We start from the raw sequence: 14367 nt of genomic DNA on the forward strand, positions 1-14367 counted from the left end.
CCTCCTTGAAGGCCTTTTAAATCAGTACAGTCTATCGAAACGATGTAATAATATTATTTAGCCCAAAATGATCTGCTTTGTATGTGCTTAGCTGGTGTTGCAATGAAACTGATACGGAGGGAAAAAATGCGTGAGTGGCGTAATTGTTTCAATGACGGGCTTCTGCGCTAGAAGTTCTGTGTTGAAATTCTGCCGTCGGATGCTTTCAATAATGTTCATTATTTTATTAAATTAGTACCCAGCATTTTGTTGAAAATGACGCATTTACAAAGTCCAAGAGCCATTTATAGCCACAAGGACAAAGTTTAGGCAAACCTATGTATTTCCCATAACTCCCATGCTGGATCCCGTGGACACTGGCGCCGGAATTCCCTTTAATCATGGAGGAAAAAAAAAATAGGAGAGGCCCTGACGTCACGTTTTTTTACGCGAAAGCGTTACTGGTCAGTTCGTGCAATCAGCGGTGTTTGTGTGAAGTCGCGAAAGAAGCGAATGAGGAAGGTGCCTGCGCCTCCGTGCTGGCTCCGGTGTGTATGCAAATTACTCCTGCCCATTTAATTGTAACTATGGGCAACGACAACGCAGATATTTGTGGATAGAAATCGTCAAGCCTCCTTCATACTCTTTAGACTAACACTCCGAAATCAAAGGCTGACACGTATATGCCTGACATTGTGCTGCTGAAATGTTTCTTATTAATATATAAAAAAATTCTCAAGAACCAACCCCGCTTACCATTCAAGAATATATTGAGCATCCATTGGGAGGTTGTTATTGGCGGCACTATAGTGCACTCTGTCAAGGGGGGTGGGGGGGTGGTGGGGTGGGGGGGTGCTTCGCCTTACCACCGTGCTTTACCCGTATGAGGAAGCCAACCGATATTTCGAGCGCCGCATGCTCTAGGAGCGCGTTCGGAACCGCGTGCCGCGTCTGCCACCTCCTCTGATCGCAGACGCTGCGAACCTGGATGGATGGGTGGATGTTATGAGCGTCTCCTTTGGAAGGGGGCGGTGGGTTGCGCAACCAATGTCTTGCTATAACACTGCCTAATGTCCCACCTAGGTTAAACAAGCAAAAAAAAACACCATGAACTCCCACAATCAAATTTTCTGACCCCCTATTGCGAACTTTCCTTGGTACGCCTCCATTTTTTGTCGTTTCCCCACTTTTCTTCCACCAATCTTCCAATCACCTCTTACTAATCTCTAATGCGACATGTTTACTTTTCCACTGCTCTCGATGAACCCAAGGGCTTCAAGGACGCCAGTGGTTACTACACCGGCCGCTGCGCAGACGTCTTCACATTCTAATAAAACATGCTCCATCATTTCTCTAGCTTTACCACAGCAAGCACCATGCTTCTTCTTCCTCCTTATATCTCGCTTTATAGGTGCATGTTCTAAGGCATCCCGATCTCGTTTCAAAAAGTCCCTTTGAGTTGTCATCAATAATTTCTTTCCTGATTTCGTTTTTTCCTCTTAGGTAGTTACTCATCGCAAGTTTCTTTTCATTGCCGCAACCCATGAGATTATTTCAGCCTATCTGATTTTCCGCTTCACCTTCTTAGTTGCTGTGTTGCCCACCCTACAGGCCCCATACTTGCTGGTAAGCTTCCTAGTCGTTTTCCTCCACTGTGAGCGAATGTTTTTCCTGTACAGGTACCTGAACACTCTCCCAGCCCATTTACATTCTTCCATATTCCTCAGCCGTTCTTCATACTCAATGTTACTGCGAGCTTCCCTCACTTCAAAACTAGTCCAGCCCATATCACCCGGCACAGCTTCATTTGTAGTCTTCCCGTGAACGCCCAATGCGAGGCCACCAACTGTCCTATGGTTCCCATCGAGTCCTCAGTGTACCCTTGATTTAAAGCAAGCAACCGCATTTCCAAAAGTAAGTCCTGGAACCATTACACCTTTCAACATACCCAGGAGCACCTCGTACCTATTGTATCCCCATTGCGCTCTGTGTTTCATTGTGGCTCCATTTCTCTTTCCCTGCATTGTTATTGTATTTTTCCTGTGTTTCCATATATCTATTGCTTTCGTTTAGCCATATACAAAGGTATTTGTATTCTCTTCACTGAGGCATTTCCTTACCTTGTATTGCTACTTCCTGTTCAATGTTTTCATTGAATACCATAACACCTAATTTTCTAACACTAACTTTCAAACCTAAATTCTTGTCTTCCTGTCGAGAGATATTAGCCAGACGTTGCAAATCACCTTGCTTGTTAGCTGGCAACACAATGTCGTCCGCATAAAATAAACCTAGAAGCTACTGCTCTGCTACTGTACCCGCCTCTGTGTACGAGAGTTTAGACCCGATGTTACTTTCTTCTGGCGCCCTCTCCATCCTCACCATGTACATCATAAACAGCAGCAGGAATAAAGGGCACCTCTCCCTCAGTCCTTTATTGATACCAGCTTTCTCCTCACTCCTCATCCCTTCCCATTCAGCGCAAACGGTATTTTCTATTAGTAGGATCGTGATGAGGACCAGTTGGTTCATTTTTAGAACTGAAGTTAAACAGCGCAAATAAAACAAGGGCACTATGAAACAAATACCACAGACAAGCGCCCAGAGAGGTAAATCTCTCCAAAAGCTGAACACAATCGTCACGTAAGCCTACCCCTTCCAGAATATCCCGCAAAATGTTGCGGTCTTCGTTGTCATAGGCTCCTGTAATGTCTAAAAGTCCAGATATAATGGTCTGCTTTCTACTCTTGATATTTCAATACACTGAGTAAGAACGAATAAGTTATCATCCAAACGCCTACCTATTCTGAAGCCATTCTGAAGTTCTCCCAAAATGCGATTATTCTCTGCCCATGCTTGCAGTTTTAATTTAACCGGAGGCGGGGTCACCTTGCTAACATGCGGTACTGAACGGTACTACCCTGCCAGCCGTACCGCGGTACTGTCCCACTGCGCGGTCGCGGGAGCTTTATCTTAACAGCGATCGCCTTTGGGACTGAGTCCAGGCCGGCGACGGCCCGGAGCCGTCTATCGTGCTTCTCCTACGCTTTCCTTCCTCCCTGTTTCTGGTAATTATTGTATGAAACTGTGTAGTGGATGTTTTCTTAGGTTTCCTCTTGCTACGCTAGGTGTCAGCACATGCCTTACTGGTTTGTTTTCCCTCCTCATAGAAGGCGCGGGAGTTTTCAGGCACGGATATTGAAACATGTGTTGGAGGGTAGACGTATACAGCTCCGCTGTAAAACATTTGTTCAGGGTGCATCTTTGACATATCAGAGCGTTTTAGAATTGTGGCCCAAGACTGCCTTGCGTTCTCCGCATGCTCAGTTCTGGCCCACTATCTTCTTGAGGCCCCAAGGCGCTTGCGGCCAAAAATAAAAAAAAAATTGAATATTTTTATTACAAACAATATTCTGAGACTTTCCTCTTGTGAAAAAATGAATTTGTTTGCGTTTTTCTCGCAAAAGACTCCTCTTGTTGTGTTTTCGCTTTGAAGCGTCTTCTATTTTCCCCACTGCTGCGTGCGCCCGAGAGCGCAACCCAACGCTGCTCTTGTCCACACTCTAAAACTCTGATGCTCCGAACCGAAGAGCAACCAACGCAGCACGGTTTGGGACCTCAAAGTATTGCGGCCCCAACTTTTAAATTCTCTATTAAGTAAGAGCACGGACACCAAAACAGAAAACTAAAGTGACCGCGAATCCCTTTCAATGCCCGTTCATATTCCTATGCGATATTAATATTCCCGCTTACTCCGTCAATGGTACCTGACAGCGAGGCATCTGGAAATGCTTCCCGTAGCATCATTTCTAAGCGTGCTTCGGTTATGCAAAACGCACCTACGCTACATTCATGGCTGTCATCTCTGGTGCGCGAGACGTGGGTTCCCTCTATTGCTGTTCGTGAAGAGCGTTCACTGGTCTACCACAAAAAATAAAAAAAGAACTTACAACAATGATTTTCTTTATCAGAAGCGCGTTAGCCCCACAGTGTCCCTCTTCTCTTCGTTTCCAAGACTTTCTTAAGTCTATGATTGTTCGCAGCATGTGTGATGGCATCTTTATTGGTTTACTTTCCGTCCCAAGTAAATATCTTTCCTAAGAACATTAATGCCCACGTTTATACCAAGTATCACTGACTTGAATTTTATTGTGATATTATGAGCAGTTTTGAAAAACACTTCTGACTACGGAAAAAGCAGACATTGTGAACTGCAAATCAATACTTTTACACTAACTCCACGACATCCAGTTTCGAGGCTACGATGATCAGAACATATTCTTGGATTGTAGCCCGAAGTGACACAGACACTTCCAAAAATCCAAGAATATGTTACCGTACCAACTAACCCAACTTTCTTTCCTTTTGCATTATAAGAGGATGAGCTACTGCAGTCCGCGGACTTTGATGACATCTGGAGTAATGGACCAGCTGCAATGTGTTCCTCTTCTAGGTGAAAGTGCAACTCGTTATGACATTGAAATATGTAGCTGCTTCTCCACGAGTATAATAACAAAATGTCTTAAAATAATTTACAAAATTATAAAACCTCTTGAATATTGTCTGCCACTCTATGGTGCAAAGCACACTGGCGTTGTAAAATGACGCGGGGTTTAGAGAACTTCTTTTATTGGCCGAATTTTCCACAACATAACTTATACATGCATTCAGAACACTGGTTACTGAACAAAAAAATAAAGCTTTGAGAAAAAACAAGAATACGTGTTACCACGAGTGTAAACGTATAAATAGATTGCAAAAAAAGCAACACTAAATTCTCCAGCTTTTAATTACTTTTCGGTGGCAGCCGTCCTTAAATTAAGTAAATGAAGATGAACTGTACAATAAATAAATTATGTGCCTCGCTAAAACGTGAATTCTCAAGGGATTTCTCCATGCCATCTGGCATTCTTGTACCTTTAACATATGTGATGAATAAAAACTGGAAATCTTAGCGCATTTCACTGTTTGGGTGTTATGTCAAACTGAATAAGGATTCTCTACCTAGCTATTTTTCGTACAAATGTGACTGTGCTGGGTTGTAGATAATCCTTTATAAATTCTTCAAAAGTTACATCTTGACAATTTTAGTTCATTCCAATATTATGCTTTCGCCTCATTTGCATTTATGATATAGTACATTACACTAGGGACCGTATAACGTAAAACTATTCCAATGTGTTTTTATTTCGATTTCCTGACGTCAAATTTGCTGAACCGCCGGCGCAAGCATCGGGCGGTCACCCGCAGTGTTGTCTGAACAAACCAATCAAATGCTCCCCTAGTTCATAGGAGGTCACTTTTGTTTGCTTGAAATGCTTGAAAAACGAATAACATTACCAGCACTGAGCGGCTTGTCTTATCTAATTGGCTCACAAGAGGCGAGGAGCATGCTCAAGTTAGAGGGAGTCGATGGGGGCGAGCCACTGCACTGAATATCGATAACTCCATGAAGAGGGTGATGCCGACGTTTGAGATTGGTCCGCTTTCTCTTACTTAGCTTGCGATGGCTCGTCGACAATCGCGGCGGCATGCAACGGAAGCTTAAGAATGACGCTAAAACGGATCCTCAGCAAAGAAGAGTTGGCAGAACGAGGTCGTAAACGTGCCGAAATTTCTCGAAAACGTAACGCGGCCACGCGAAAAGTTTTATTGCACGCAAATAAACCGATGCACTTCGGGAGGGGCGTGTAGCCAGTGCCGGAGCAATCTGCGGCAGCCATCTTTTATTCCTTTCGCAACGGGGCAGCCTGCGGCAATTCAGAACACAACTCCCTTTTGTTCGGCATATTATAGCATCTTTAACGCGTACACGTCACTTTGACGCGGTAAGTTCTTGCGGCTTCGTGACGTCGCGTGAGAGGCAGGTGAAGTGGGCGCAGCCCGAAAATGTTTGACCAATAGCCCAGGGCAATTGGCGAAAAGGCATCGAATCAGAAATAACTATTTTTGTTTTGTTCGGTCAAATTATGCAAAATCAGTGTGTACATGTCATATCAGATGGGGCGCTATCGCGGTTTTCGGGACGTCGCATGACAGACAGGTGAAGTGGGGGTGGTCCAAAAAAGTTTTTGACCAATCGCGGTGGGCTGATAGCAGAATTGGAATAGAAAAATTTGGAATAGTTTAACGTTATAGCGCCCTAGATCTACCTTTTTATGCGGAAACCCATGCGCATTGACTTCCTAGACAATAGAGACAAGTACAGTCGCGATCAAAAGGTTTGGAACCAAAGGTGCTGCGATATCTTTTTTTTTTGTCGCAGCCTAGGCATTCTGGCTGAAATCAAGAGCGCACGCGTACGCCCCCATATTTGACCAGCACAATGCATTAAACCAATTCCAGGCCACGGAGCTGTGAATGAATACATTTTAATTTTTTTGCTGGTGCGCCGGCCCGGAAATTTTTGATCGTGACTGTGCTTATTATTCCCATTCAGGAGGGCTAGTGAAGGTTCAGTGCGTTGTCCTTGCAGAACTTTAACTATAGGTGCATGCTCAGACAACAACTGAAAATTATATTGTCGATAAGACTGAATATCATTATGCCCTACGGGATGTGCACAAAATGTATTCCAAGACGCTGTCATATACTTTAGATGTCAGCGCATTTCAGTGTTTGAATTTCCTAAGGTGGTCATTATAACGTTTCTCCACTGTCATTACAATGAACGCAATTCTGAGATTTCACGTGTGAAAACCCCGATTTTATTATGAGGCATGCCCTAGCGGGGACTGCTGATTAATTTTTACCAGCAGGAGATTTCACACGTGCCCCCAATGCACGGGCCCCCACGGGCGATTTTGCATTTCGCCGCCATCAAAATGCGGCCGCTCCGGCCGGGATTTGATCCCCCGTTGTCGTGCTCAGCAGCGCATCACCATCGCCTGTAAGCAACTGCGGCGGGTTTGTCATTACACAAATTGTGACTACGAATTCGATGTGGTTTTTAACATTTTTTTTATGACAGCACCGTAATATCTCCCTTTAAAAAAAGTAAACGAAAGCGCCTTGTCTTATGAGCTGAAATCGTTCAACATATAATTTGTTTTGATCTGTCTTCCAACTTGTGAGACAATTTCTCTTATACCTCTTCAAATAACACATATTTATCATATGAACTCTCAACAACTCTAAGAATGCGGTTGACCTTGTTCTTCTTTGTTTGTGTGCGCGTGTGTTTCTCTTGCTGCGCGCAGTAACCATCGCGTTTTTTTTTTCGGCTCCACGTGAGAACGAAGCGATATGTAACGCGGTGGTGAAAGCCGCTGCGGCCATGAAGACAGCAGCAGCAACAAAACAAAAACAGGAAACGTGAGGCTCGAGTGTCAAGGAGGCCACGCGCAAGCGCTGGCCATCTTGCGGCAGACAAATGGCAGTATAAAACGCTGCACCGTGGCACTGTGCGTCAGTCACCACCGTCGGTAACTTAACCAGTGGCGCGTACGCTTTGCGCACGATAAAGCCGAAGAAGTAGCACGTCTTGGAAGCAAGAGTCTGCAAATCTCTGCGTGCTCGCTCCAGTGTCCGAAAGGTTTGCGCACACTCCCAGTCATGATGTCTTCTGCAGCCGCTGTCTTCGCTCAGGTAAGAAGACTGCACTTAAAATGAGTTGCTACCACTACGGTGAAGGATGATGCACTTACGTAGAATTCTTTTCACTTCTCACCTTGGTGTAACTGCCAGAAAATGCACAGCCATACGTTCGCCGATTCGACTGCGTGCTCAGAATTTTGGCCTGCACATGGTACCGCTAGTGCCAAATATATTGTACGTAGGTCGCAGACGTTTGCTGTTATAACATGCAAGCCGCAGCATATATTTTTCAACGATTGCAACGTTCAGAAGAGAACCACCGCACTTGCACTGAGCTTGGGAACTGTAAATGGCAGTGGTGTTACTTCTATTTTCTTATTACGTTTAGTATTTTCATTTGAGTTTTACAGCGTAATCTGTTATGGGCTCAGTTCATTCGCCATTTTGGTTGGCCATTTGTCCGCTGGTTCCGCCGGTGTCCGTTGCAGGTAACGCTAGGAATGTGAAAAAAAAATATTCCCAGTACCGGCTGGGTTAGAAACCGGGTCCTCTGCGGAGGAGTCAGCTGCTCTACTACTGCGCCACGCCCACGCCCTTGCTAGCGGCTGCGGAAGCATCCTCCTATACAGGCGTCTTAGCGCACGAGGAATCACGTGATGCTAATGCGTACCACGTAGGGTCTTTACGTGCACACTTTGTGTGGTAGCTGCATTATTGCACCCAGTGGCACGACATGTAGCAGTTGCATGGTATCAGGCCGCTTCCCACGCTATGTGAGATGCGCTCCGCGTAGCGTCGGTACGTGCAATATTTGCGTTGCAGTTGTATCGTATTCCCCCAGCTGTCACGACATGTACTATGGAGCCGTGTCTCCAGCTTAAACTGTGAGTGTGCTTCGTGTGCCGCGAAGGCCTGTGACTTCAATTTTGTCTTGTGCAGATCGCGGAATTTGGACTGCGTATTTCTCGCAATACGCCCTTAATCGCAATCCACGAATTTTCACTCTAACTCTTCATCTTCACAGAAAACGCGAAATATATTTTGCCGCAAAATACAAGGACGCCACCCAGCCATACAGTTGGCTAGAAGAGTGAGCGTACACCCTTTGGAACTTATGGAAATTAGCTCCAGTAGATGCAGCAGTGCCAGATTTACTCCATATAAATACAGCCATATCACTAATACAAGAGCGATCGACGCACATAGCAGCTATTTTTCGCACGCCATATAGCAATGACGACCACATTTCCGATAGAGCTGTTTGATCCACGCCGCGATTGCGTGGTGGAAAAACGGTGCATGGGCTCTTGCGTGTTTACGATACCTTTGGCGTTTTAGGCTAACTAACGCAGGCGAGAGTAGCCTTGGAAACATAGGGAAAACATGGTGGCGTCCGTCGAAATAACTGCCGCCCGCTTCAAAAAAACCTTCTCGTTATCTTTCACTGTTCGTCTATTTCAAGCCCAACTGAATCCTGCATTTAAGATATATTTGTATCACGGCGGCAAGATATTAGCTACATTAGAGGTTGTGTTCCAGATTTTGTCCAAAATATAGGCGCTGTATGCTGAACAACAACAACAAAAAGTGCCGCATATGACCTCCAACACTGGTGAAAGGTGGAGTGGGGAGGGAAGGGTTAATAACGCACATGCATCGTCCGATTTCCGAGGCATAACGCTGCGATAATGCTGCATATGTTTGCTTGTACTTTCGTACAAATGGTGCGATAACCTGTATCTGCTTGGCATGGTTCTGTAGCAGGTGATACTTTTGAGACGACCAAAGTGTGCCGAAGCACCGGCGTCACATGTCACGTGTTAAAAAAAATCGCGCACTCCGATTCAAATCGTTGTGTGGATTGTGCTCTGCGCACTAAATGACAGAGTGCTATGCCGTCGTATTAACCAACGATCGTTAAATTAGGACAGTCGGCAATAGGACACCCCAACCAGACAACTAAATATCCAGCTCTCGCAATGGCTTGACTGAGTGACGCAATCACTCCAGTAATGCCGGATAGCAGCGGATTATCTCGATAATTATGGGCATTTACTTGGCTTGCATTTTCTATTTATGTATATTTGCTGGTCTTGTACTGCATTCCGTTGCGTTATAACTTTTCACTACGTATATGCATATCATATTGAGCGCAAATTAAGACAGGGAAAGCGGAAGTGAACACAAGAACGTTTTGTGTGCTCTACCGCAGTCCCCGTCCTTATTCGCGGTCAATATTTATTTATTTATTTATTTATTTATTTATTTATTTATTTATTTATTTATTTATTTATTTCAAAACTTTCAAGGCCCCAGTGGGACGTTACAATATGATATGCAGTAAACACCAACTCAGCCAAGCTGAAGTTCTTCTTCACTACGCCTTTCCATCTATTATACGAAAACACAGCAATATCATCTGGGATACTGCGCGATTTGTTCACAGGTGTTCGCGCTTTCCATCGTCTCCACAACACTGGGCGGCGGTCAGTCCGGATTTGGTGGAGTTGGTGGCGGATTTGGTAGCGGATTTGGTGGAGGACTTGGTGGCGCCATTGGTGCTTTCTACGTAAGTACTTTCGCGCGACAGGTGCAGCATCACGCAAGTACATCCAGACACGCAACAAGTACACCATTGCTTAGTCCTTGTGAGCCTACCAGCACTACAATAAACCCTTGGGTATAGTCGCAGATTCTACGTAGAAACTTCCTTACAAATTGGAAGGGGGAATCACACAGGTGGCTTCAATACGAATTTTGCGGTGCTTCTTTCTCTTGATCTATATTATGATATTTGTGAGCCTTTTCTACAGGAAGTGACGTGCTCTCGTTGCGTCTAAAATGTAGTCCAGACTTCATGGCATTAAATTAGGTGACTCTGATTGGCAATTGTGTCATAATAAACTAGGCCAACGTGAAATTTGTCATTATACATTTAGATGAACATTGTGTCCATGAGCTTTCTTTAAAATGTGGGGACGACTACTTGAAACCAAACCAAAAGTAGAAAAATACATAATAGAGCGCAGCTCTTAGGCTCCTGTTCCTGCGTGTGGCGTTGACGTTGGCGTGACCTAGCAAAAAAGCACAGCGAAGGATGAAAGACGGCGATAGGCAAGAGAGCGCGGGGAGGAAAGCGGAGGAAAAGGGTATGGCAAAAGCGTGAGATAAAAAGTGTGGTGCCGCGTAAGACGGGCTTTGCAGCGGCGATTGCTACGAGATGGCGCCAGAGTAGCTCACCGTCGTCTGTCCACCGGTGGCACGCGGGGGTCGCGTCCACGAAAACCATAAATGGAAGCAAAGCGCTGCATGAGCGGAGGTCTGTCCGCGGCGGCTGCTGTGAATCGTACCCACGCGTCTCCCACACGCTGCCTCTCGCGATCTTGCGATCTGTCGATTAGTGAGGCATTCGCACTACAATTCGCTCCGTTTGCAATGTGCTGCACGAGACAGAGCGTCCGCGCCAACCAATATATAGTGAAATGAAAACATGCATAGAGGTGCGGTTAAATTTTGCGTTAGGGAATATTGTAATTGTCGGTGATTTCTTTTTCGGCGAGTCTTCAGCAACACAAGTGAGAAAACAAGCAACGGTAATAAAATTCTGCTAATTATAGCGTGCTCAAACTTCTACAGGCTCCTGTCAAGAAAACACATAAATTCCTGATGAGAAATTACGATGTGCATTTGAGTAATATGGCATGCGTCGTCACATCCTAAGAGAAGCGGAAAAAAATGTTAATGTCATCTTAAGGGATAGGTCCAGAAGAAGCGGCGGTACAAATGTATTCCATGATCACTAGAGTTATACCACCTATTAATAATGCGAAAGCATTGCATGTCCCGTGAGGCAGAAAGCCCGGCGTGATCAAGCGATGATACCGAAATTGGCCTAGGGCGTAAAGAGTCAACACATCAACGAATGCTCGAATTGACGTCAAACTTCTCACGGAGGTTCCTGTAAACCAAGTGAACTAGTGGCTTTCAAATGAAAACTAATTGCATTTGGGTTTGAGCGGAAATCGAGCCTGGGCCGCCGTGGTGCGAGGCGTGCCCGCTTCCCTGACGCCACGGCAGCTCCACGGTTGTGGCTCGTACTGGCCCCACGGCCTGGTGCGTGCGTGATTGTACACGTCACGTCGCAGCCACCCAACTGCAACGTCAGGGTAAGGTGACTTAAGGTAGAGTAGAGTGAATGAAGGGGAAATAAAGTGAATAACGGTGCATTAATGTACATCAATAAGGTTCATTCAAGTGGTTAAGGTGGAATAAAGACGATTAAGGGTGGTTCATATTAGAGCAAGGTGAATCGAGCAGATTTGTTAAGCAAACGTGACAGTGTATACCCTCACCTATCCTGCTGACGCGATACCTGGACGTCAAATTGGTTCTGAGATGCTCATGCATGACATTACGTAACGTGTCACGTCATGGAAAACAATGATTCAATCGCAATATGAACACGTAGCTACTTCGCGATGAGTTCTGAATGGTTGCGGTCTTGCGATCTACGAACGCAGAGAAAGCAAAGTGGAGAACGGAACGAAGACTCGTTGTAGTACTTAAGAAGTATTCGATGGTCATAGCTTAGAGAAGTCACAATACTTTCTCATTTGAATCACGCAAAGTTATTTAAGTGACTGCCAATATTACAGCGCAGCTGTTAGCCACGTCTTGGTCAGCGTTTTTCGTCTAGTTAACCGGGTACAAAAAGACATGGGCCGATCCCAGAGTTATTGCAATACCGGGCCGACCTACGGTGGAGGTGAATCACTGAGCAAAGTGAAGCGAAAGGCGCATGCATTCTTTGTATTCGCACATACAACATACGGAAAAGCATTCGCTTCAATAAAGAACACGCACTAAACAAACATCCGAACCACGTAATTGATAAGGCGCTCCTGATAACAATTCGAAACAAGTAACACTCCCTGCATGCGCTTCCCAGTAAATATTACCGATGCGCAAGCTGCCGCGGTGACGGTAGCTTGCGAATGTAGGTTGATTTCACTAGTGTTCCGTATATAAAGAAGCAGCCTAGCAACTGCGTTCATTGTTATTGCAGCACCAATATGGGTAGGCAACGCCCAGTTTGGACTTCCGAGAAGCAGCGTGAATACGCGGAGCGGCAGAGGGAAAAAGAATGGCAATTCGACCAGTGCCCGTGTGCTGTCAAAATTGCTATTGCTCCCATAGTAGTAGTAGCTCAGCAGTTGTAGTAGTGGTTTTCAACAGCTTCGCTGGACAACCACTTTGGCAGGGCCGGGGCGGCAATTAAACTATTTTAATTTTTTATTTTACTTTTTCATTTGATTTTTAACCACTGGTGGACAAAATTATTCCGTAGTCCCCCACAGCGGTATGCCTCATAATCTGATCTGGGTTTCGGCACGTAAAACACATAATTAAACTTCTTTAAGCAAATGACATAAATGAAATAGAGCTTACTCTGAATGAGTTACAAAGATTGATGCTAGCAAGAGAGGCTACTGCTTTCTAATGTCATATGCATTTGCTGCACATAGCTCGTACTTAGTGCTGCGACAGCATTGGTGAGGATCAAATCAGTCCTATAATGCAGCACTAATTGTCATAAATGGGCACCCTATTAAAGTAAACGTGCTCTCCACATAGCAAAATAAACCTTGTTGAAACAAGGTAGATCATTTCAAAATTTTGATATCGCTACCCGTTGAGTTATACTGGTATGCCGCGGCTAAGTGCAAAGGTTAGCCGAAGGTGCAATGTCAAAAATTACTGTGTGTGATCAGCCACTACCGCCAACCATTCTCTACGTGGTAATGAATATTCGAAGCTTGATGTGTTTTGTCGGAAATGTGCTTAATGAAACAACAACCAAGCGCGACAGTGCTGGAGGCTGTGTTTCCCTATGTATATTGCCGGCTCATTCGTTTAAAAATTACATATTTTTAATTGTTGTAATCAAGCTGCATGCTCAAAGCAGACGTATATTTTCTATGTTTCATATGCATGTAGGTATTGCTGATAATATGTACCGTGAACTAATGAATGCTGCAGGGTTAAAATTAGCTTCACTGCGCCGCAGTACTAAACTTCTTTTTTTCATGAAGTTGTCTAGCAGGAAGCAGTGCTTTCAAGCTTGAAATAACATTTTTAAGCTGTTCGGTGCCCAAATGACACCTCAGCTAAAAATGTTCCGGTTCCTCACATCATATTTGTACTAAACGACACAAATATCCCACTCATATGAAATTTCCAACTGCAGCCACCGCAACCGTACAGCTTCGGCTACGATAACTCCGACCAGTACGGCACCAAGTCCTTCTACAAAGAACAGGGCGACGCCTCTAACAGAAAGACTGGCATGTATGGCTACACGGACGCCAACGGCATCTTCCGCCAGGTGAAGTACATCGCTGATGCTGGCGGATTCCGCGCAAAGATTGACACCAACGAGCCCGGCACTGCCCCTGGAGCCAGTGCCGACGCGGTCTACAATGCGAAACCCCTCCCCGCTGGCCCGCAGTACCGCATCATTGGTGGATCCTCCCCCTTCTCCTCTCCCTACACGAGTGCCTCCACTTATGGCTTCGGTTACGGCCGTCCTTGGTCTGGATAGTCAAGTGCGTGGCGTAGGGAAGTGTTTGTTGAATATTTGCCTGGGATTCTGGCCATGTTCCCATCTAAAAGGAACAGGCTAGCCAGCGGTTGTCAGAAGCTTTGGCGTTGCTTGTGAACGGTGTAGTTATAACCAGATACAGCCAGTTGAAATATTATTCAATGAGAATAAAATCCTCCATCAGTGATCCTCAAACGCTCGTTCTCGTTTTTACCTTGACAATGAGGGTTTTTTTTTAAACTCTCAGAAGC

At 45.1% G+C, this 14367-nt stretch overlaps 1 protein-coding gene across 1 annotated transcript; it reads left to right on the forward strand.

Annotated features, from left to right (window-relative positions):
- Window positions 1-7536: 7536 nt before the first annotated feature.
- On the forward strand, window positions 7537-14119 carry LOC142570626 (uncharacterized). Its single transcript, XM_075678988.1, has 3 exons — window positions 7537-7566; window positions 9962-10084; window positions 13763-14119. Exons 1-3 carry the CDS (start codon window positions 7537-7539, stop codon window positions 14114-14116), a joined length of 507 nt encoding a protein of 168 aa, XP_075535103.1. The 3' UTR covers window positions 14117-14119.
- Window positions 14120-14367: the final 248 nt, after the last annotated feature.

Source organism: Dermacentor variabilis, chromosome 2, assembly GCF_050947875.1.
Source record: "Dermacentor variabilis isolate Ectoservices chromosome 2, ASM5094787v1, whole genome shotgun sequence".
Taxonomy (NCBI): Eukaryota; Metazoa; Arthropoda; class Arachnida; order Ixodida; family Ixodidae; genus Dermacentor; species Dermacentor variabilis.

What these genes read in the sequence shown, in the direction of transcription:
- LOC142570626 (XM_075678988.1), top strand. Translation starts at nt 7,537, where the DNA reads ATGTCTTCTGCAGCCGCTGTCTTCGCTCAG. An exon ending in CAGCCGCTGTCTTCGCTCAG is followed by an intron (nt 7,567 to 9,961) that starts GTAAGAAGACTG and finishes ATTTGTTCACAG; the next exon opens with GTGTTCGCGCTTTCCATCGT. An exon ending in GCGCCATTGGTGCTTTCTAC is followed by an intron (nt 10,085 to 13,762) that starts GTAAGTACTTTC and finishes TTCCAACTGCAG; the next exon opens with CCACCGCAACCGTACAGCTT.